The sequence below is a fragment of the Sparus aurata genome, chromosome 12 (assembly GCF_900880675.1).
Source record: "Sparus aurata chromosome 12, fSpaAur1.1, whole genome shotgun sequence".
NCBI lineage: Eukaryota > Metazoa > Chordata > Actinopteri > Spariformes > Sparidae > Sparus > Sparus aurata.
In genome coordinates this window covers 21,715,862-21,738,858 of record NC_044198.1, presented here as the reverse complement: position 1 = coordinate 21,738,858, position 22,997 = coordinate 21,715,862, and the positions used below count along the sequence as shown (strand labels likewise).

General features: G+C 39.7%; 1 protein-coding gene across 2 annotated transcripts in view; it reads right to left on the bottom strand.

The window, feature by feature from the left end:
* ccbe1 (collagen and calcium binding EGF domains 1) overlaps nt 1–11,239 on the bottom strand; it is a 36,452-nt gene extending 25,213 nt beyond the window's left edge. For both annotated transcript variants that reach the window (XM_030436763.1, XM_030436764.1), the window contains exons 1-2: nt 10,771–11,239; nt 10,602–10,682 (exon numbers count right to left, since the gene is read on the bottom strand). In XM_030436763.1, coding sequence (XP_030292623.1) covers nt 10,602–10,682; nt 10,771–10,874 — 185 coding nt within the window. In that variant the 5' untranslated portion in view covers nt 10,875–11,239. The remainder of the gene's footprint in view (nt 1–10,601; nt 10,683–10,770) is intronic.
* Between the last annotated feature and the right edge of the window lie 11,758 nt (nt 11,240–22,997).

Sequence of the window (22,997 nt, the reverse complement as noted above, 5' to 3'; positions counted from 1 at the left end):
ATATGCATGATTCATTATTAATAAAACATTTTTGTCTTGCATGGAGAGAAGAGGACAAGGTGAGAAGGAAGATAAATGTCTGAGTATTCTACAACCTGGCCTTCACAGGTGGACAAACACACTGGTGGTGGGTGTTGTGATGATTATCGTTAAACTGAATTACAACTGACGCACAAACATTAAAATTCAGCAGCATACAAGCAAAATTCTCAATGGAAGGGACAACATCTGTGCTGCCAAAAACCACCAAACATGAAGCCCCTTTCCCAAACTGTGTTATTAACACTGAATGCTGCAGCTGTTTACAATTTAAAATGACTGGTATATGGTGGTGTGTTCACAGGCAAACATTCCCTTTGGCTAGCTGCTGTCCTTCAGGACTGATAAATTAGCAGCTTGTTCTTTTCACTAATGGGAGAATAAATTAAGGCTTCAAGTGGCTCAATGATGAATAACAATTAGCTGGGGAAAAAATGCACATTGAGTTGAAGAACACACCCAATTGCTTTCAATTAGCTGATTAACTTGTCAAGAAGTTCCTGCTTTACTGTAATAGAAGAATAAATACTTGTCTTTTGCTGCTTATCTTTACATTTAGGGTGTAATGACAAGCTGACTACAACTACGTCCCTGCCTTAGATATACAGCGCAGAGGCACGAAGGCAGAAAAAACAGAGCCCGTGGTTTACATATCACCACATCTCTTAACCATTGCAAAACCACCGCACGGCCAAAGCGTGACCACACTACAGTTCTCCATCAGAGAAACAAATGGATGAATGAGCATCAGCCAAAAGCAACAAGAGTGGAATTTTGAGGTGCCAAAGTATCCAAAAAATGACAACAAAATTGTTGATACATGGATTGGAGAAGGAAAAATGCCTGTTATCTAGAAAAGTTAAGTTGAAAGTGAAGGACCAAACAAGGTCTCAAAGTTCACCAGAAACAAGTCTTCTGATTCATTTAATTTAGGATCTACTACCATTTAGCATGCTTAAAACAGATCAGATCATGAAGAGAATATGAAAATGTTTCATGATATGACCACCATGGTATGAGAAATTACGTTTATTTCTCATACCTGTTTCTATGTTAACACTCATGCACTCGTGCGGATCAAACTATTTGGATCAAATGCCAGCCGATAACAATCAGTGGACGATCAATCAAAGCATCCTAAATCTCAGACTTAGGTAGTTTCAATAATGAGGCCACTGTTACCTTACATCAACCACTCATCACTTTATACATGCCATTAAAGATGGGGAAGATTTAAAAGAAAATCCATCCCCATTTACAGCCAGTCCTCTACATACTGTTAAATAACTACTGTGTAGTGCTTAAGTATGTGTGTACTGGGCAATAGGTCAAAATCATCCAAACAACAGTTGTCAAATTATTCTGATAGAGGAGACAACATGGAGCAGGAACTCAGAAAGTCATGCTCTTTCCGGCAAAGGCAACTTTTGTAAATGAAAACATCTGGCAAAACACTATTTCAAGGAACCAAATCCTAGTACACCCTGTCCAGTAATGGTGAAAATATTCAGACGATAAGTCTGATTGGGATCTCTGAAATCAAATGTTTCTAATCATTTGAACAAGGTAAAAAAAAAAGAGAGAGAAAGAAAAACTTTTTATTTCTTATTTGTAGGTGAGAAATTGTGGGACCATATTTGTTGATTTAATGTCCTGGCGGGTTGACGATTTAGGTAAAAAAAAACTAAATTGTGAATTCAATAGCAAAGTTATGAACTGCATCAACTATATGTATATTTTTGACATGCCACTTAAATTCATGAATTGCAATGCACCACTGAAACACAAGAGAGGGAGGATGGTTGCTGCTGCTTGTGCTCTACATCGGTCACTAAGGAATGCTCCTTAACACTAACATGTCCTCCCCAGCTCTCATGATGATAACTCACACTCCACTGTATCTTCCTCAGCGCTTTCAGGGAACAAGATGGGGATTCATCCTTTACCTAATAGGGCATTATCAACACTTACATTGATTTGTTGAAAAGACTAGGGCTAATGAGCTCTTTAACATATCATCTAAAATAACATAATAAAGACGCCACTAAAATGTTTTGCAAAATATCACCCCCTGCGGGAGCAAAGATGAATGATGAATGCTTTCACCTCCCACTCACAACACAGTTCAACTGTGAGTGTGAGAACTTCCAACACAACGCCAATGTATTAATGACAGGACCTACAGAATTTATTCATGAGCAATTGGCTCGACTTCCATCACAATATTATTCAAAATGGGTTGCAAAGTGCAACGAAATTAAAGTGACTCAATATAATGGCTGGCTTTAGGCTGTATGCACCATGAATTATTAACATCAGCAAGAATAATATTTCTGTTGGACAGGAGAAGAGACTAAAATGACCAATAATGTACAATGATGTATCTTAGCACAGGCATTCAAGACAAACGATAGATAATTGTGAATAAAGAATATGTACAAAAACAATCATCTTCTGATAAGCATGTCTGTTCTTGGTTTTTCGCAGTATGTGACTGATATGACTGCATTGTAAGGTTTTTTTGAGGTGCTCTGAAACATAATTTAACTCTGAATCATAATTTACACCTAGCCCTACAGTAAGTGTTTTCCCTTTGACACATGACAGACACAAAGCATAAACTAAACCAATTTGGATTCATAACTTCTTAATAATCATTTGGTTTAAATCTAATAACATTTAATCATCCAGCTGAAACAAAAATATATGTCTCAGTTTAAAAAAGAAAGAAAGAAAGAATTAAGTAACTATGTATTTCAACTGATGCCTATAGGTCCAGAACTGCACATGCAGGTGCAACTAATCCACCTGTGCAGGGGTAATTCCTAAGGTAGGATGTGCTCATGAGCACACAGGCAGATAATCAATCAAAAGCTTGAATGAGCAAAAATAACCTGACAATCAAGTAATGCACACAATAACCCGATTGTTATAGTTTCCCCTGTAGGCAACAGCTGTGCTGGTGTCATTGAAAACTTCAACAGTGGCTTTAAAGAAGACTTGCTTAATGGGAACATACAATAGAAAAGCCAACTGTGATTAATGAGGGGGTAAATCTACGGCAAACACTCCATTATAAAAACCTATGATTGACCTACTAGTGGTGGTAAAGTACAAGTTATAGTGAATACAGCATGTTTACTATTGTTTTGATATTGAGCTGCAAAGAGGAATAATCTATTTGCAGCGAGGGTGAAAGCATCATGTTCTCTCCTTAAATCAAATGCATGGTTAGAAAGAGTATTGGTGCCAGTTGGAGAGGTTTTTTGGCAGAGAAGCAGATTACATGAAATGACACTCAAAAAGCCTGTTCACTTAAAAGTGTGGGTTACAGAAATTGGAAGTTGGTGTATATATGGGGCCTTAGAGGCTCCAGTTACAGGACTTTTATTTGACCTCTAAATACAATGAACGGAATTCACAGGCCAGCTCATCCATTCTTTTATACTGTTGCTTGACAGACTGAGAAGTGATTATGCTGTAAACAGGACACTGTCCTCTGCAACTAACAATTACTTTCATCATCAATAAAAAGTTGTTACAAATCTTCCAATTGCTTATTTTGTCCAACTGACAGTCCAAAACCCAAAGACCCTTCATGTACTATTATAAATGACAAAGAAAATCAGCAAATCCTGATATTTAAAAAGCTGGAAGAAGCAAATATTTGTCATTTTTGCTAGAAAAAAAGAATGAAATGATAGTTGGCAACTAACTTTCTTTCACTTGACAAATTGATTAATCAAATTGTTGCAGCTTTACTTTCCTGGGTCAACAAAACTCTTTGCCACAGGAGGCTGTTTCCAGTTTTCAGACCATCAGTGGTTGGTTTCTTTAAACCACCAAATCATTTCTGGATTTTGAACAAGTTAGTATTTTGTAACCATGATGACGATGGTACCCTAACCTTCATAAAATTGTACTTTTAACTCAAACAATGCTCTTCGACTTATCTCCAGCCAAGTTCAGGCCTAAACTGTAAGCAAAGTGTAACCACAGGAGAGTCAAATCTTTACATGCATTTATTTCTCCAACAGGGATTTATAAAGGTTTTTAAATCTGATTGACTAAAATCATTAGCTTAACCCAACAGATGACCCTCTCTCTTTGTCCTTTAGAGCCTCTAAATCTTTGACCATGTGGGAGCTGTCAATAAAGAGCAACATAAAATGTTCATGTCAACTCGTTGACTCCACAGAACAGTCTCTGTAACAGAGCAGTCTACTTAAGTTAACAGGCTACATGTCCTCTTTGTGAATATTGATAGAAAACAGATGTTGATGTCTTTTCTTTGACGAGACATTATGCATCATTTCAGGGATGTTGGCTTATGATGAATTATGGGAAATCAGATCACAGTTGTGAATCAGAAATTCAGCACATGCATCACCAAAGCAATAGTTAATTGCCTCTTGTTTGTGTAATGTAGTGTTGTAAATTACAGTGGCAACTTCGTACTTTTTCTGCTATTACTCAGTACACGGTATTTAAATGCTCGGAAACAGTGCCAGGTACGGTAAATCATTTAAGGCATTTTTGATTGGCATCATTCTGAGCAGCGTTATCTGATTCTGCATCTACTGGGGTTAATTCCAGAAAACTCAGTCTGACTCTAGGGCCTGTTGAGAAACTGCTTGGACTTATTCCATGCTCCTTCGTCTGTCAACGTATTTACTTTATAATGACGCATTTTTGTTTTTTAATTGCTAAACAGCAATAGATTATAATGTCATCATTAATTTCTAAAATAAATTGAGGCTTAAAACATTTCTAAAAATGCTTTGTTAGTAATTCCAGATGTGGTTTCAGTAATTTAAAAATACGCCTGTTTTGGCACTTTGCCTCTGTGTTTTTGGAATCCTTTAAGTAGACCCACTAGAATAATGTTTACAGCAGACCAAGAACTACAACAAGTTTATTATTGGTATGCCATTGTGGTTTAGTGCTTTCTTCCAAAATCTTTGACATGAAATGTGCTGCTGCTCTTTTCTTTCCGTGCAAAGAAGACAAGACTTGACAAGTATGCTTATAAACTCTACTAACTGGTTCTCTGACACATATCCAGTAGCTTACATGATCGGGTTGATAATTGGGTTGTATGTAATAAAAAACACATCTATAGAGATGGCTGAGACATGAGGAATAATCATTTTAAATTGCCATACATCTTCCAACTCCCCCATATGCAGTCATCCGTTTTCCATTTGAGGATTTTCATGCTTTCATCCAGTAATCGCTGTGCTTAATGATTGCTTGTACTATATCAGTGTATGTGTAATTTCATCTAGGACCTCAGTATGAGCACCATACACTCAAAAATGTTGGAAGAATTAAGTTTGACATCAATCTAAAGGATTCCAGCCTATTAAACTACTACTTTACAATAGTGGATGTGTGCCCATGTGTGTGTGTTTACAGTCATTTTGTAACATTATGACATAGGGGTTTTCCTGTGTTACATGTGTTTCCACTAGGAAATTCTCCTTGGATGCTACAATGTTGTTCATAAATCAAGACTCATTTCACTTATGTGCAGGGCATTTGTATTAGAAATGTAATCCCCCAAATGGACATAACATTACTTATTGGTGCCTGCTGCACTGCTCAAGCTGTGCCACAATATGTCGTTCATGACGCTAAGATCACTGGAGGTATGACAATATGGCAACAAAGAACTCCGAAGCTTATTTCTAGTGTTGAAAGCTATTTGAATTGGGAAATGGAACAGAAGTCCAACTGAGAGGATTATTCCAGGGTGCAGAACATATTTAAATTTGATGTGGAAACCAGATTTGAAAACTAAGGAAACAAGAGAGACTTAAGAGTTTGTAGCCAAACTGAATAATCAGACTGAAGCGGTCATTTCTCTGGAACTGCGCAGTGCCCCCACTGTTTAAATCTACATCCCGATACATATCAGTCATTTTGAAGTCAATGGAAAATCTATCCAATTCTTTTTGACAAATTTCCCAGCCATTTGATTCAACAAGATACAATGCATACGAGGTTTACATCAAAATTAGAGATATGAGACGGACCTCTAAAAAGGTTCCACTGCACTTAATTGGCAGGAATTGATGACAACATTTTCAGGACAATGCAAACAATGACAAACAAACGCTGTTTGGATCAGCCAAGTGCATGAGAAGTAACATGGCTAGCACGTCTCACAGGGGGGCTGAAGAAATGTTATCCTCAGTTTCCTTACTACGTAAACCAGAGTGAATTCCAGAGCAGAGGAGGAGGGAACAGAGGAGGGAGGGGGGGATTGCAACAAAATGTTCAGTACCACCAGTATTATTTGGAAAAATAACAAAGCAACAATTACACATGCCACACATCAATTATGTGTAACTGTTGCAGCTGTAGAGAGACTGTGTTCTGCTTCTTTTCCAGAGAAGCATTTCCTTTACAGAGTAGGTAAGGCTGTAATTGTATACACAATAAATCAAGCCAGTGTAATCGCTGTTTCATGTACCCTCTCGTCACCTAAGAAAAGTTATAAACAAAGATTATTAATGTGTTTCCATCCTTTGATGGTTAACAGATTGGATCTGGATGTCATCTTGAAAATTGAAATGAAAGAAGATACTTCATCTCAGCAGGTGACAAAAGGTGCTTTATTGAGTGGCATAAAAACAATAAAATAATACATCTTTAGAACATTACTTCACAGTATTTTGCTAAAAAAAAATTCTGTCACTCGCTATTGCCAACTGATAAAGTGAGGCAGCCAAAAGCAGTTCATGAAAACTTGAAATGCATGAAAGATTTGCTGTTTTACTCCAGGGGGTCTGTCTCAAAAAGCAGGATTATGAAGTTAACTGGATAACTGCTGAGTAAAACCCGGAAGCCCCACAAATCTGCAACATAGGCCAAAGTAGAAACCTCTCCAGGGCTTTTCTATGCTCAGTGTGATTGTCCATCTAAGTCAGTAATCGTGCTATGTAACACAAGCCACGGACTGAACCTTTCCTGGACACAGACACTGATGTCTTTTTACTTTCAACAGCAATGACTGTGGTTCGGAAACAATAGGAATGGCTTTTATGACCACTGATAACCACAATGGCCAAACTAACAAGGCAAAGAGAGCCACAAACAACAACACAAACAAAAAACCTAACAATGATTAGCTGTACAACAGGCAGTACTGATTAAAAAGTGATCACTGGGAGGTAGGCTGCCAAAATGCAACAGAAGTGCTAGATTTGCAGTGAAGATGTTGCCAAAATGGAACAAACAGCCCATATCTTATCAGTTTCATCAAGCCCTCCTGTTTTTAGTAAAGAATTTATGGTGCAATCACAGGCATCCATAATTCAAGTGTAACGTCTGGAACAAAAACCTGAACAAATTTTTAAATCATATTACTAGACAAGCAAATTTAACACCAAAGGCCGTTACAACACAAATTTAAAGTTTATATTTCAAAGACTGAATGTGCTGAATCCAGATACACTTATTCTTCAACGCAAAAAACTACAACAAATGTGCCTCCACTGACAGTAAGACAGATATGGTCAGAGTCAACTGAGGCCCTGGTGCGTCTCTTGCACTGTGACATATGCTCTCTGGGTCTTTGGTGTCTCCTCTTGTGCTGTTTCACAATATGATAAATTCATCATGGATAAGTGTTAAACTGTCCACACAGTGGAATGCCATGGCTCAAGGGGGCCTGTTTCAAAATTCCTTCGTGTGGTCCTATCCTCTCCTGCTAGGCCTACAAAACACTAAAAAGGTTTCTGGTGAGAAAATGCGCCATCTCTACTTGCTGTTGGTTGTTGTTTATCATTTCCAGTAGAGAAACATCTAAATATCACAGTACAAAACTTGTGTTTTCTATTTAGGAAGTAAAAATGTTGAAAGGGAGGCTTTTTAGCAAACTCACTCATCTTTTAAGTGAATGCTTTAGGCTTCAATGTGATCGCCAGTGCACTGCTTATAGGTATGTGTTTTGTTTACATGATGAAACATCATTCATATTTAACAGATACAGTGTGGACATCAGGTGTCAGTGATCACGTCACGTTGGATCCCGTCACACGCAGTTAGGACAAGGTGTTATATTGGGGTATGTGCAAGACTATTTCTTGGCTAAGAGACAAGATTTCCTAAACTCTCGGCTGGTTGTTGATCTTACCGTTCAAACTTGAGAGTGGTGCCAGTCTTCTCATCTAACTTCCGGCGAAAAATGCAGATCGACATATTTATGAATTACATTCAAAAAACCAAAACCACATAAGTATGTCTTTACATTCATTTCTGTAAAAAATCTTGTATCTTTTGCTAGCTGCTAAAAACTGCATTTTCAATTCACCCAAATTAACAAACAAACAAAAGAAGAAAACCCAGGGTGATGATCCCATTAAGTCCACCCCATGAAGGAACTGTTCATGCCATGTGCATAGTAAGCTTCAGCGGTTTGCAAGTTGATGCCCATCTAACACACAGTTCTACAGATGTAGTTGTCCAAAGAGAGAGCTGATGTAAAAAAAACCCAAAACAAAACAAGAAACTTTTTTATAAAAAGTTCATATGATGTTAAGTCTTTTAAAAAAGATAATTACAGTGACGAACTGTTATGAGATGTAGAGAGACATTGATCCTCTACAGAGCGCCTAACAAATGTCATAACCCTACATTTTCCTTTTCCATTTGAATCTTGCCAGCTTAAATCACTTAGTTCTCTTTGAACTACGTCTCAGTCATGCCAAGGCACAATTGCACTGGTCTATGACTGCATTTGAAGAAAAAAACAAAAAAACAAATTCACCTTATCAAATTCAGATCATTAATCTGAATATTTGGCACTACAATAAAACTTCTCTTGTACCCATTACAGGGCTGATAGGCAGTCATCAGCTCACACCGTGCAGGTGAACTGAAATGCACCCAGGATACATTATCTTGGCTCTTAGCTGAGACAGTTTTTCTTCTTTAAATAAACATTGTGGGAAACAACTGTGGCCAGTAACCATAAACCAACATAATTATGTTAAGAATGTGTTTGAGATTTGAAGATCAAACAGGATGTCACTGTGTGCCTGAATCATGGCCAGCAGTTTGTCAAGTGATGCAGGGATGAAACCTCACTAAGTCGACATTTGGAAGACTTCTCAGGCAGGACGTTCAACAATCTGGCATTTCTTTAGTTCTCGATACGCTTTCCCAGAAAAGGACATACAGAAATAGATTTGCTGTGAATCAAGATCATCATCACAGAAAATGTTTGAAATTAGTTCTCTGAATAATTTGCATGATTCTTGTTTCCAAAGCAACAGTTAACCCGTCTCATCAGCCTGAATCATAATGAGCCAGAATAAAGAGCATTATGTTCCTGCAAAGTGGTGTTTTAGTATTTAGCAGCTATCCATTTTACAATAAATGCATCTTCATAGAGCGCTGTAAGGAGTTTGAGGGGTGTTGGAGAGCAGCATGAATCTGCCACTTTTTTAGTGAAACTTTGCTGCTGTAAACTATATTTATGAATAAATTGGTCTTAAAGGAATAGCACCATGGATATTTGAATAGATTTTTGACTAAAATACCTCTTTAAAGTCAGTAGTTTCAAGTTTTTTTCAAAATGCCTGTTAGGTGGCCCCTTGCAATGAAGACAGATTAGGCTCTAACAACCTAATCCGTGGCCTCTGACAGGAGTTTAACTACGAGGCACCGCTGTGTCCACTGCGTCTGTGAACTGTCATAATTAAAGCCAGTGTCAGAGCATAACAAGCCAATCTGGAGGCTTGTGGATATTTAGTTTGCTATGATCCCTTAAATTCAGAAAGGATGATTAAGAGGAAAACCCACATTGGCTCATTTGTTTCAGGAAATCCCATTCTTTCAACACATTTCATACATTTTTCTGTAATAACTTGTGATGATTTGTGATGTCTACAATAATCCAACTGTGGCCTTGCTAGGAAGCAAGCATTTTACAACTCATATAAACATTTGATTGACAGCAGATTCATTGTAAACAATAATACAACCACATGTTTGGTAGAAAGGGAGACTGGAGAATGTTAAAAGCCTATTGAATTTTGTGTTGATGCTAATAGCAGCCTCAGGTAATGAGGTTTTGTGATTTTTACCTAGGTTTATCTTTTACTGCAATTCTAGGTGAATGTTTTGCTAGTTTACTTTTCCACTCCACTACATTTCAGAGGGAAATGTTGTTATTTTTTACTCTACTACTTTTATAAGTTTACTTTAGTGACTTAGATACTTTGCAGATTGTATGCTGCATCCGAGCCAAAGTAGATGATTTTTAAATTCATTAATTTGCTCAGTAATTACTATTGAAAAACACTGATTTCCGATAATCTGATAAAAAAAAGGATGAATATCAAACGTAAACAGTACCAACCAAGCACCATGTCTACAACATTATTCCTCTGAATAGTACATGATTGGTCCTGTATTACATCATGGTGAGCCACATTTTACAATCACTTTTATGTGCACAGTACTAACTGGACTACAGCTTCATAACTTCACTCTATTATAAGGTTTTACAATCTGAACAGCATCCAGCCACATAAATCACTTCACTGTACCTGTAGCAGGTCGTAACTTCTCCAGTCGACTTCACGCAGGGGTACTTAGTTGTAGAAATGTTATTTTCAGAGCACTCTCCGCTGTGAAAAGACAACATTTGGAAGAAAAGTGAGCATTTTTATCCACTCAGCTCATTCAAAGAGCAAGTTAACGTGTGTTTCAGTTTACCCGTCAGTGGCATCCTCTTCTTGGTAGGACCAAAGCAAACCTCCGGAGAAGCACAGGCAGGTGACGGTGAGCAGAAGAGGGCTGCTGTTGTGTTTGAGTATCATTTCATCGGTCCAGACACCTGAGTGCTGTCAGTAATCCACACTAATGATTACCTCCGCGCTGCTACAACCTCCGAGGGTGAAGTGGTGTGGACGGACCCTCCCACTCACCCCAGGCATCTGAGAAGCTAACGTGAATGAACGGACGCTAGCTTAACTCTCCCTCCTCTCCTCTCCTCTTTTGACAGGTCACGTCAAAGAGAACTCCGAGTGAGCCGGAATATTTTTAACTTTTTCATCTTTAAACATGACTTTCTTTCGGTACTGACACATAAACATACCTTTCCGTGAAGGGTTTCTCTCCGGTAAAACTTTGATAATTGGCACAAACGGACCGTTGACGCTCGTCCCATCACTCAACCGGCACACGCGCGCGACCGCACAGGCACGCAAACACACACACCGAACGTGCTCCGAGCGTCATGACGTTTACGTCTTTGCTACCACCGCGCGGCTGATACTGAAACAGCAACTACACAATAATTCATAAATATGTAATTATTACATTAATGCTGCTTATATTCAGTGTTTTGAAAATACTGAAATTCAGACTTGAGTCAAAATGTAAAAATAGTAATTTAGTAAAAGTGAAAATCAACCATGGGTTATAGATAGTAGGGTACTGGTGTAAGATTACAGTATTGATAATCAATTTGACATCTTCAGCCTGGACCTAACTGAATTGTGGGGACTTTTGCATAAAGAAAATTCAAGGCATCAATATCAAACATTTTTTATGTTACGTTTCAGCCTTAAAAATGGGTCCTCCTGGTATTAGTCTATTTCTTGATTTTAAAAAAAGAATCATAGAGCTCAAAACATGTGTTTAAACAGGCATATACCAAAAAATGTTGTCATTCAAACAAAGAAACAACTAAATTGAAGTCAAAATCACAAAAAGTACCAACTGAATTTGAAGGATTTTTGCATAAAAACATGTTCTTGACATTGATATTATTTAATGTTGACGACAGCCATCCTTGGTTTTAATCTATTCCTTACAACAACATCATATGACTTAAAAGATGTGTTTAACACACATTTGCTCAAAATATTTCATCATTCATTGAAGGGAAATGTTTGGGGTTTTTTTTGTTTTGTTTTTTACTATAAAACTTCTTAGGGGAAAAGTCAAAGGGACAGTCAGGTTACAGAAGGTTTCTTTATCAAAGGTAAAACTAAAAGCGTAGCATTGTTGCCTGAGTGGAATTTTAAAGTAACAGAAAATAAGTACAATTACTTCAAAATTATACATAATACAATACTTAAGTGAATGTACAAATAACTTTCCGTCACTTCCTAACATCTTTATATCATCAATTAGAAGAAAGTGTATTAATCTCAGTGTTTCATTTAACCTGATATGTATGCGGACGCTCATTAAACCAACACGATGTAATGCATTAACATATGAACACTAATCAATTTCATAGTAATTGTTCAGTGCAACTCAAAGTTGTATAAGCATGCAATAATCAAAAACTGATTTGAGACAGAAAGAGAGCATTCCTAAAATATTAAAGGGGCACATGAACACATGAAGCACAGTTTACTCAATCAAGAGGAGGAGGCTACTCAGCCTGTGAAAACAATTGCTGGATTTATGCAGTGTCTCTGAGGGGGAGCTGTCCACAGTTTATACAAATAACCCTGATTATGCCATCAGGGTTAATTATATGTTTAATAAGAGGCTGCCGAGTTGCTTTATGAGAAGAGAAGGATCTTGTACATGTTTCTGAAGCCTCATCCATTTGAGGCATTAAAGGATTTCTTCTATTTATCAATCACAAGTCTGTGAACCCCATCAAGACCCTTTATTTACTGAATCTAATCTGGTGAAAATGTGTTATCTAGCGATCATTTTGAATATCTCTTAAGCAATGAGGTTCAAGCAAGGACATGCTGGTTTCCTCTCAACTTAACAAACTGCAGAACATGTTTACTCATTAGTCAAATACAACAGTGTAGCATTCACTAATTCACTGATTCACTCATTTTCCCAACCCATACCACTGCCATCACGCCTCCAGAGGGCAGCTTTTCTGTAAAAGCAAAGCAGATTACTGTCTTTGTGTACCGTGTCAAAACACTGGGGATTGTTTTGGTGCGGAATTTCGGCCGTGTCATCACAAACAAAGCTGAGCAGCATGTTGAAAGAGAAAAGCAGAGTTTGTGAATTAATTTAGCATAATAAAACACAATGTATTCATAGCCTGCGGCGCCCAGTGGCAAAATTCCCGCTTCGTTATCATGTCTGAACATTTGTAAGATTAAAACTCAAGCGTCAAAACAAAGGCTCGGAAGAACCGTTAAAACACTAATAACAGCTGACTCTGTTGCCACTTTATGAATTAATTGCTATCTGTGGACACTTTTTGTGGTCATTGCTGCACGGTTTAATAAGTCAACAGTGTTCAGCTCCTAAAATAATCATAGTAAATGTCTTGTATTTAAACATGTATGTAAGTATTACCAGCTAAACACACGCAAATATTTGAAAAGTACATTTACGCAGGTGGAATAGACCCTGAGACTCATCCTCCATCAAAGTTTAGTGAAAAGCTGATAGTAGTTTTATGTAATTCTGCTGACAAACCAGCCTAATAACAAACAACTTATAAAAGAAGTTATAAATGTAATTGTTTGGAAGCCACAGTAAATTCTACTTGTAAAACTAGCCACTCTGCACCACTGGATCCTACTCAGCGCTAAAAACATGACGCATGTGAGGCGAGCCACACATCAGGTGGAGTGTGTCGCACCTTTCACGCTCTGTTAACCCCGAGCTCACCTCGCCGCCCTCCTCACTCTGGCGGTCAAGTGATCCAGTTGATGAGAAACCCGAACATCCCGGTGACTTTTGCTCTGAGTGACCCTCTCCTCTGGGTGACCTCTACCGGCGGGGCCCGATCTGACCTCACACACTGTTCGCTGGCACCTGCAGAACCCAAGAGCTCTTCTGTTTCTCAGGAATGCAGTGTGCCATTACAGGGAGCTGGATAGCGGAGCTGCCGAGGAGCCTGTAAAGGATATCCAGAGTGAAATAAGAGGACCGTGGTGTCACTTACAGCCAGTTCGCTTTTCAATCTGGGAGGTCATTCGGGCATGATTTAACTTTATTCAGAAATACGACAGCGGTCGAGATGTCTATTCTGGTGACGTGAAATAGAATCATTTCTAATAGAAACTGTGCTTTTACATAGAGGACGGAGAATCGTGTCTCTTCTAGGGTGATTTAGCTGAAAAAGACACCTTGGACCTGTTTCAAAGGGTCTGCTCAAGCGTGACCATTCCAGTCCAAGGGAAAGTAGTGTTTCACCGGTCTCCTCGCCTCATTACAGCAGAGCCTCAGTGGCTCTGACGGTGCAGTTCAGCTTCCAGCCACTTGATGGCCCTTTCAACCAAGAGATCCCACCCCCCCGCCCCTCTTTTGCCACTATCGTCATCATTGCCCACAAAATGGATGACAGCTTTTAGAAATACCAGGGTGCGTCACGACTCTGAGGTGCACATGCTGTGCCATTTATGTTCCACCTGTTTTGGTGCCTCAGCAGCCCGAGAGGCAGAGGAGGATCAAGCCTGCGACAGCACAAGTAGCCAATTAATGCTGCAGGCTGATGCTGTATCAAAGCTACAGGGCTAATAACCCTCACTCTGTAATATCTGGCTACACATCCTCCGCCTCAGAGATGTGAATATGTCATTGTTTTTGCCACGTCATCGATTTTCCAGAAAACAACAGAGAGCAACAAAGGAAACATTTTTACCTTTAACTCTTCACACTTTTCTGTCTCTTTGTTCTCAGATGAATGAATGTTTGGTGATGTTGTCCTAAAGAGGCCCCCCCTCCTCACTTTAATCAGCCCTCTCTCTGGTTATGTGTGTGTCCACCTTAAAAGACCATGACCTCGCTTTACATTTCCTTTTTCTCACTGTTTACTCACATCAGCGTTTGTGTTGTGTTTTTTCCCTACAGGTGGAGCGGTTTGTTTTAGTGCCATGTAAAGTATTATATCATCTTTACGTCCTCGGCGGAGAGAGAAGCAGCACCAATCAGGGGGACAAATTAAACCAGATGAAAGAAAAGTGAAGGAAGGACACAGGTGGCAGAGGTTTGTATGGTAACAAACATCAGCTAATAAAGATTAAAACTGTCGGTGCTGGCTGTTTCTCTTCAGTTAACTGCCCGAGTTGAAGCAGAGCAATGTGGAGAGGAAGTGCTAATCTATGATGTGATGGTTTTAGGGGTGTTTTGCAACAAACAGACTCCGTTTGGTTGTTTGTCAAGAAGAAAATCTGAAATGTAACAAGTTTTAATACGCTGCTGCGCTGTCAAATAAGACTCGTGCTTAATGGGTGCTTCACAATGCGCGGCTGCAGCAGCAAACTACACACAAATACAGTCTTTTATCCTTTAAATGCTCCCTCACACATGGGACGGCAACAAGAATGTATTGCAGGGAACGAGCGCCCCACCGTCACAACTCCTCTCTCTCTGTCTTTCTCTCTCCTCACAGTGCAGCACTGCAGTGCCTCTCTGCACATGCCCAGACAGACTGGGAGAGAGCCACAGCAAGTTTGAGCTCATGAGAAATATTACCAGCCTGCATCACAGACTCTTTGTACCAAAGCTGTGTTTGCACATGGAACAGAAAGTCTTGTTTTACAGAAGTGTAAATGAACTTCTTGTCGACGTTTTTGAAACCTTAAAAACGAACCGTCAGACACGTCGGCTGTTACATGAGTCGAACCTGTGACGTTGTCTTGACAGGGCTTTCTTTTGTCTCAAGGTCACTCTGCCTCCCACAAACTGTTGTGTGCAGAATGAACACAGTTGGTGCCGCTTTAATGTACAATATTACACTACCTCTCTTTGGTCAGTAATTACAGTAATTCATTTTCATTACCATCATTGCAATCCCTTAGCCTATAACATATTTAACTCCCTCCATATAGTTCAATACTCTTGATGTTATTATCTTTAAACCAGTTAAGATCTCAGTATGATCCCTTTTTATGTATTTTTCATTAAACAACTCCGCCACCGCTGCTACGATAATGCAATTGTAACCAACATAAAACCATTACTAATCCAGTCTGAGGAAAGAAGTTACTATAGGTCAGATGTTCAAAGAGTCTGGTAGCTCAGAAACTAAGGAGGACTGAATGTGCCAAAATCAAAAATGAATAAATATAGAAATGGTTTAATAGATCAATCAATATGCCAATAAAAAATAAAATTGAAAATAGATGCATTAATTGATTTATAAAATGTGTAACGTGTGACTGTATTTATTTACATTTCTATTAATTCAACTGTTTACTTACTTTCCCATGTAATTTTCCTCTTATTTTATTTCTGTCTTATTTAAAATTTGCTGGTTGCAAAAAATATAAATGCAAATGGTAAATAATACAGAAATAAATACAAAATTAAATAAGTTGAAGTGAATAAATAAATAAATAAATAAATAACCAAAGAAACTAATTAATTAATTAATTAATTAATTTAAAAAAATGAAATTTAATGGGGAAGTGAATACATAGCTAATTGAATATATAGGTAAATAAATACAGAGACAAAATAAAACAAATATATCACTTTATGTCACATTTTATAAATAGATTAATACCTTAACCATTAATTTTCTATTTTATTTTATGTTGCACTTTATGGCATGTTAATCTATTTATTGCACCGTTGTGTATATTGTGTATATGTCTTTATTTGGAAGGGGTTTGCTCCTCCATAAGAAACTCTAATGGCCAGGTTCTTTACCATGACAATAGATCATTATTCTATTCGTCTTTGACGGTATGAAAACAAAACAGACCAATGAGCAATCATGGATCATACAGATGTGATTCACAACCCCACCAGAAGACAAAATAAACGGGCGAATTAGAAGGAGAAATAACATCAAAGGCACTCAAAACTGTGAAAGGTTATAAATAAAGGAAACACACAAGTCTGTTGGTCTGGTAGTCTGAAAAATCAAGGGGAAAACAAGTGAACACCACAGGGAAGATATATCACATTTTTTGCACTATTTTTCTGATGCTGCATCAAACAGAATGGAATGGAGGCCAACTGGAGGAGAAATAGTCTCCAAATGGTCTTAAAGAAAAGGTTCACATTCTACCAATGCTGTCTGAAAAGTACATTCACACGCTCAGAGGTGTGATCGCTGCAAGTGTTCCTCCTCTCCATCATTTTAAGTCTTGTGGAGGGTTAGCTCCAGAATATATAGCTGACCACCTGACCTCCTGCAAGCCTGAATGCACCCTGAGATCCTTTGGAAGGACCCTCCTGGCTCCTCAGGTGTGGAAAGAACACCCATGGGAGATCAGGGAAGCTGATGGACTGTCTTCCTTAAAGGTGCAATAAGTAAGAATTGGCTACTTGTTGAATTCAAACTCACAACAGGTAGGGGGCAGCATATCATTGGAGTAACCGCTAACTGCTGCCAACTGTAGCTGCCGATAGACAGCTAGCTCAGTTAGCCGTGGGGCGTTGAGTTGACACTAGCTAGCTCAGGTTTGGACCTGGACAGCCGCTAGGTGGTTAGCATGCTAGAACACAACACATGTTACTTTGGAATGTATTTTGAAAAGCATTACATAAAGAAAAGGTATTATAACATATGGGGGACAAAATCTGCAGTCTTTGTTTTGTTAGTCAAAGCTAACATGAGGCTAAAGCAACGAAATTAAATTGACTGGATAAAAAGATAGCTGATCCTTGAGTCTCATCCCCAGACCGTCGAATACTGCCGCTTTGGTCTGGCAGCTCAGGCTGGACGCTGACCTTTAGACAAATCAACTATGTAAGGACAGGGGGAACAATTGCAAAAACAGTTTCAATGGAAATATCAGTATGCGAGTGTTGTTTGACTCGGAAAAAATGTACCAACACCAAAGCAAATCTGACGTTAAAGATGTGTCCCCATCATCATAGGCCATCGTACGAGAAAAACCTATTATAAGAGATATCCTTTTGCTGATTCGTCCATTATTTGTTCCTCTTTAGGTTTATTTTTTCCATAAATATCATCGGGGAAGGTGAGATGCAGCAACCCAATCTGGAAAGCAACTGGAGCACAGCCATCATCATTTGGGCTCATGGCAGCAGGTTAATGTGGAGTTTTCTTCTTTTCATCTCAGTGGGAACGATTTTCTTCCACCGCACGCCGCTGTGAATCTCTCACTCTCTCTCTCTCTCTGTCTTTCCTCACTCGCACCAGCCGATCCAAGGTTCACTGGTGAGTCACATAAGGTGCAAAGACATGTGATGTGAGAAGAAGTGCTGCTGCAGACACGCCCCAGCCACACAGGCACGATCCGGGGAAGAGCAAACATGACACGGATGTCGGGACAGTTGCCCTTAACAGCTGGACATCAACAACACACCCTGTGCGAGTAAAAATAGCGTTTGATTTATTCATATTTGTTAAAATCCTACATGTTCAAGCTTACAGATCCACTGAGGAAAACAATCAAAATCTGGACTAAGCCGATTTGAAGCACTTTCCACTCCTTGATTACTACCCTACACAAAAAACAACAACAACAATTACTGTGAGATTGGAATTTACTTCTACTACAGTACATGTCAGTGCACGTGTCCCCTCATCGGGGCCCACGATCAATAAATATACCCTCAGTGCAGTGTCCTTGGGATGGCCACAATTCACCGCCCCTCCCTGCCATTATGTCCCCCCCTCCTCCCCCTCCGGATCTCCCAGCTCATTGTTACCACCCACCTCCACCTCTAATGCACACACACACACACACACACACACACACACACACACACACACACACACACACACACACACACACACACGTACAGTCCACTGCGTCCCTCCTTGAATTCATCCTTCCTCTTCATCCAGATCCACAGCTGATACAGGAGCATAATGGTCCATTTACTCTGTCCTTTGTGACAAAGTGTGTGAACTGAGTGAACTGGGAAGACATGTCGCATCCTTCATATTCAATTCATAAGAAGAGGGAAAAACATAAAGTAAGTTGTGAGTGAAATAGAGATCGCCTTAACCTTCAGTAAAAATGCCTGATAGGACCGTTGGCAGCTCCCACATCAGATGGATGGTTTAATTTCTTTAGACGTGGAGAATGTGCTGCATATTTGTTGATCTGGATGCACTAGAATATACAGCCAGCGAGCAGATGGTTGGACTGTGGCAACCCATGCGGCAACAATCGGAGTAAGAAGGGATTCGTTTCTCTCGGAGAGGCCCTTTGCACCGATCTATAATACAGCATTAGGATTTCATCAAAACGTGATCCGTGTGAAAACAGATTTATCCTGTAAGACAATTTTAAAGGTCTCATGCTATGTTCAATTTCCGCATTCATATCTTTATTTTGGGCGTGTACTGTAATATTTTTTACATGATTTAATGTTCAAAAAAACATTATTTTTCTCACAGTGTCAATTTCTGCCCCACCTCGATTCCCCCTCTGTCTGACACACTCCATTTTAGTGCCTGGCCCTTTAAGCTACCCCTCCTGGTAAAAGCTCAGTCTGCTCTGATTGGTCGACTCACGCAAGCTTGAGCATTCATTCACTCATTTGTTAAATCAGGCCTTATCATAGGGATATTTTCTCTTGTCCACCCAGCCTTTGAAAATCTCTGTACACACAAGAATAAAAATGTATCACAAATGCTGAAAGAGGCATTCCGGTCCAGTAGGTGTCAATACAGCCTGCAACCTCATAACCTCAGTTTTGGATGTTGTTGCGTGGTTGCATGTCGTAACATAGCATTTTCTTCCACCTGATTCAAGTCAAAGGTACTTTATTGTTATGGAAATTATCGGAACTATATTAGCAAAGCACAAAAGTAACATTTTTGTACAACTGTAGTACATGATAACAGCAATATAAACGTAGAAAAATATGTTTTGCTATGACTGGCAACCATGCAACGCTGTCTGAAAAACCCTTTAGATCTTGCAAACTGGGGGGGCGTGGCTGTATAGTTGTGACATCATAATCGTACGCAAGTCCCGATGGCTCATTTAAAGGCACAGTTTCTGAACATGGGCTGTATGAATTTCTCCTTCGCCTAGATTCGCTCTATTATTATAATTAACATGGAAATCTCTCTTTCTGCATGACTGTAGCTTTTTTCTTTTAGGGCTATTAGTGTGTAAGTTTATTGAGTTTGTTGATTCTGATGAACAACATGAAGAGGATACATTTATAAATCATGGATGCTTCACAGACGTTCCACCGTGCAGCGCAGATTTATAAACTCACCACAGTTTCAAGGTAGGCACCCAAGCTTAGTCTCACCAAATGTGAAATATGGTCACAATCTGTCCCTCTGTTCCCGAGTTAAGGTGTTGAATAATGGCCAGACAAATCTTTTTGGACACCATTCTCACAGTGAAGTTGCTCTTTGACATTTAGGAATAAAAATCACTTATCACTATTTGATATTTCGTCATTATTAAGGCATGAATTATGGATTTATTGGCCAAAAAAAACATTGTATGAGGTCACAGTGACCTTGACCTCTGAACTTTGACCACCGTAATATAATCAGTTCATTGTTGGGTCCAAGTTAAGGCAAAGTTTCTGTTGCAGTAATCCCCTCGTGATAACTGCCTCTTCAGATGGTGACAAATGAGCTTCCTTCCTCATTCCCATTTCTTTCTTTCTCCACCTCTTCCCATCTTCTCTCTTGGCCTAGCGTTCTTAATTCTAAGCGATCGGGATTGGCACAGGTCTGGTAATCAGGCTCATCACCATTTAAATTAGTTCTGATGCATTAGGCAGAATTGGCCCTGGGTATGAGAGAATTTATGGCCCAGTTGTGGCAACATGCGCCACTACACCGGGCCGTATTGTTTGGCTTGCAGGCTATTATCCTACCCAGTCGTTTCCTCCCACGGTCACGGGATGCTAGAATTTTGCGGCAGAGACAGTCGACATTGATTTTTCCACTCTGGCAGCCGTTACTTAGATTAACTCCAGGTTGCCTCGTGTGATCTTAGCTAACGCACAATGGATTGTTTTCGATTTGTCGACAAGAGTGTGAGGCGGGTCTGGAGCTGATCTGCGTGCACAGTGTAAGCGTGAGACACAATGCAGAGGGGCACCTTTCACCGACACGGTGATCGTCCCTGGCAAGCTGTAAACACAACGGTGAAGATATCGCCTCCGGATGGGTTACTTCCCTGTCCGTCTTTATCTCTCACCGGCTGCTTTTACCGAGCCGGACACCTACTGTAGAGAAACATTGTATCTCTCACCTATCGTACGCCGCTGGAGGGGCTGTTTGTGTTTTTTTTAAAAATATTTTCTGTATGTGTAATTGCTGCTGGAGTTCACTGTGCGTTTGTGTGCGTGATACCTTCGATAGAAGCGTTATGACAGTTTGTGTGTTTTTTGTGCGTTTCAATATCAGGTTTACTCATGCCGTTTGTTTGTTGACATTCGCTTTACTTCCTCCGTGTTCGTGATCCCAAAGACCTCGTTCCTGCATCCGGGATCATAGAGGCATCACAAGAGAGGAGACAAACCACTCAATGCATCCTGAATAGAGATGTAACGGCGGAGATGGCGGTTGTATAAGACACATCCAGCCCCTTCACCGCAAAAGCCGATTGCCTGCTTTATAACAGGAAACATATCAGCTCATCATGTGTATCATTACTGACATGAATGTGCAGTTGATATCCACAACTGTTCTGATTCGGTGCAGCTTCAGTCAGACTTCGAATAAGCATGCAAGAGGAGGATATCACGCTCATGCACAGGGTTATCAAGGTGGGATGAGTTGATGTTGTTCAAATTTTAAAGAAGCATTTTAAGCCTTAATTTGGGTCACTGAACCTTTTCACGCTTTTTTTTCCTCTTTCTTTTTTTTTTGCAGATTCGACTGGTGATTCTATACGTTCGGCTTTATGTCCCAGCGATCATTGAAAATTAAGTTATGGCTCTCTCCCCTAAATGTACATAGGCCTGATCTTGTTAGCTTGAAGCAACTGCCCGGCGCCGTTCAGTTTCTTGCTCAAGGATACTTCAAAGAGCAGCTGGGAGAGCCAAGGAATCGAACCAGCGACTTTCCAATTACTGGACAGCCTGCTCTATCTCCTGAGCTACAAATCTCGGCTACCTTAACTAAGCAAATGTGCGTTGCCTTCCTGATCTGCAGCTGGACCGGCAGTATGTCTGCACGAAGCAAGGTGCTAAAGACCCGAGGATCTCTGAAGTCAGTCACGCCTCTACGCTCAAGATGGATTTTATTTAATCCAACAGCTCCATCTCCTTTGACCCGTGGGACAACTTAACAAACTAATAGCATTGTATGTTATGGAGAGACCCAAACAGAGGGAATGCAAAACATTCAACAGTTTTAAGTAAATTATTGAGCTGTTAAAGGCGTCCTGGGGACTCGAAACTGAACGGAAGGTTTAAGGAAATGAGTCTGCATCGATCAACTGCAATAATTTATTGTGTCATTTGGAAGGCGAAGCCGACGAGGGACATGTTTGCTCGACACCAGCAGCAGCTTCAACAGGACTCTTCCCTCTTAGCTTGATTGAAGCCAACACTTAGTTAAGACTCTAGCAGCAAGGGGACTATTGGTTATTTGACCGAAGGGAATGACTTTGACTGATGAACATAAATCTGAAATCGGCATTAGCAGGATTTTCTTTTTTCCTTTACATTTAAGCTGGCAGGCTGTCCCGCCCTCCCCTGATGTCGGTGCAGCGCCACACTGTAGCAGCTGCCGGCCGACCCGCTCCACTTTCCACACAGACTAATGGTCGCATGGATGCTTGCCAACTACTTTAGGTGCAACATGCCTGACAAACAGAGGAGCAACTTCACATTAATCTTTATGTTGTGAGTGCTCCATCTGCCTTAAAGACCTGTACACCAGCATACGGTGTGTGTCCACTCTGGCTTTTGCTTTTTATGGATTATTTTTCAGAATCTGTTTTCTCTGGGCTGTTTTTTTTTTTTTTTTTTTTTTTTCATAAAAGCAAAAAACCCCCAAAACATTAACAGCTTTCATCAATCACACTTATCGCACAAACCCCGATAATATAAATTCTGCCAAAAACCCTACGACAGGTTTTATCTTA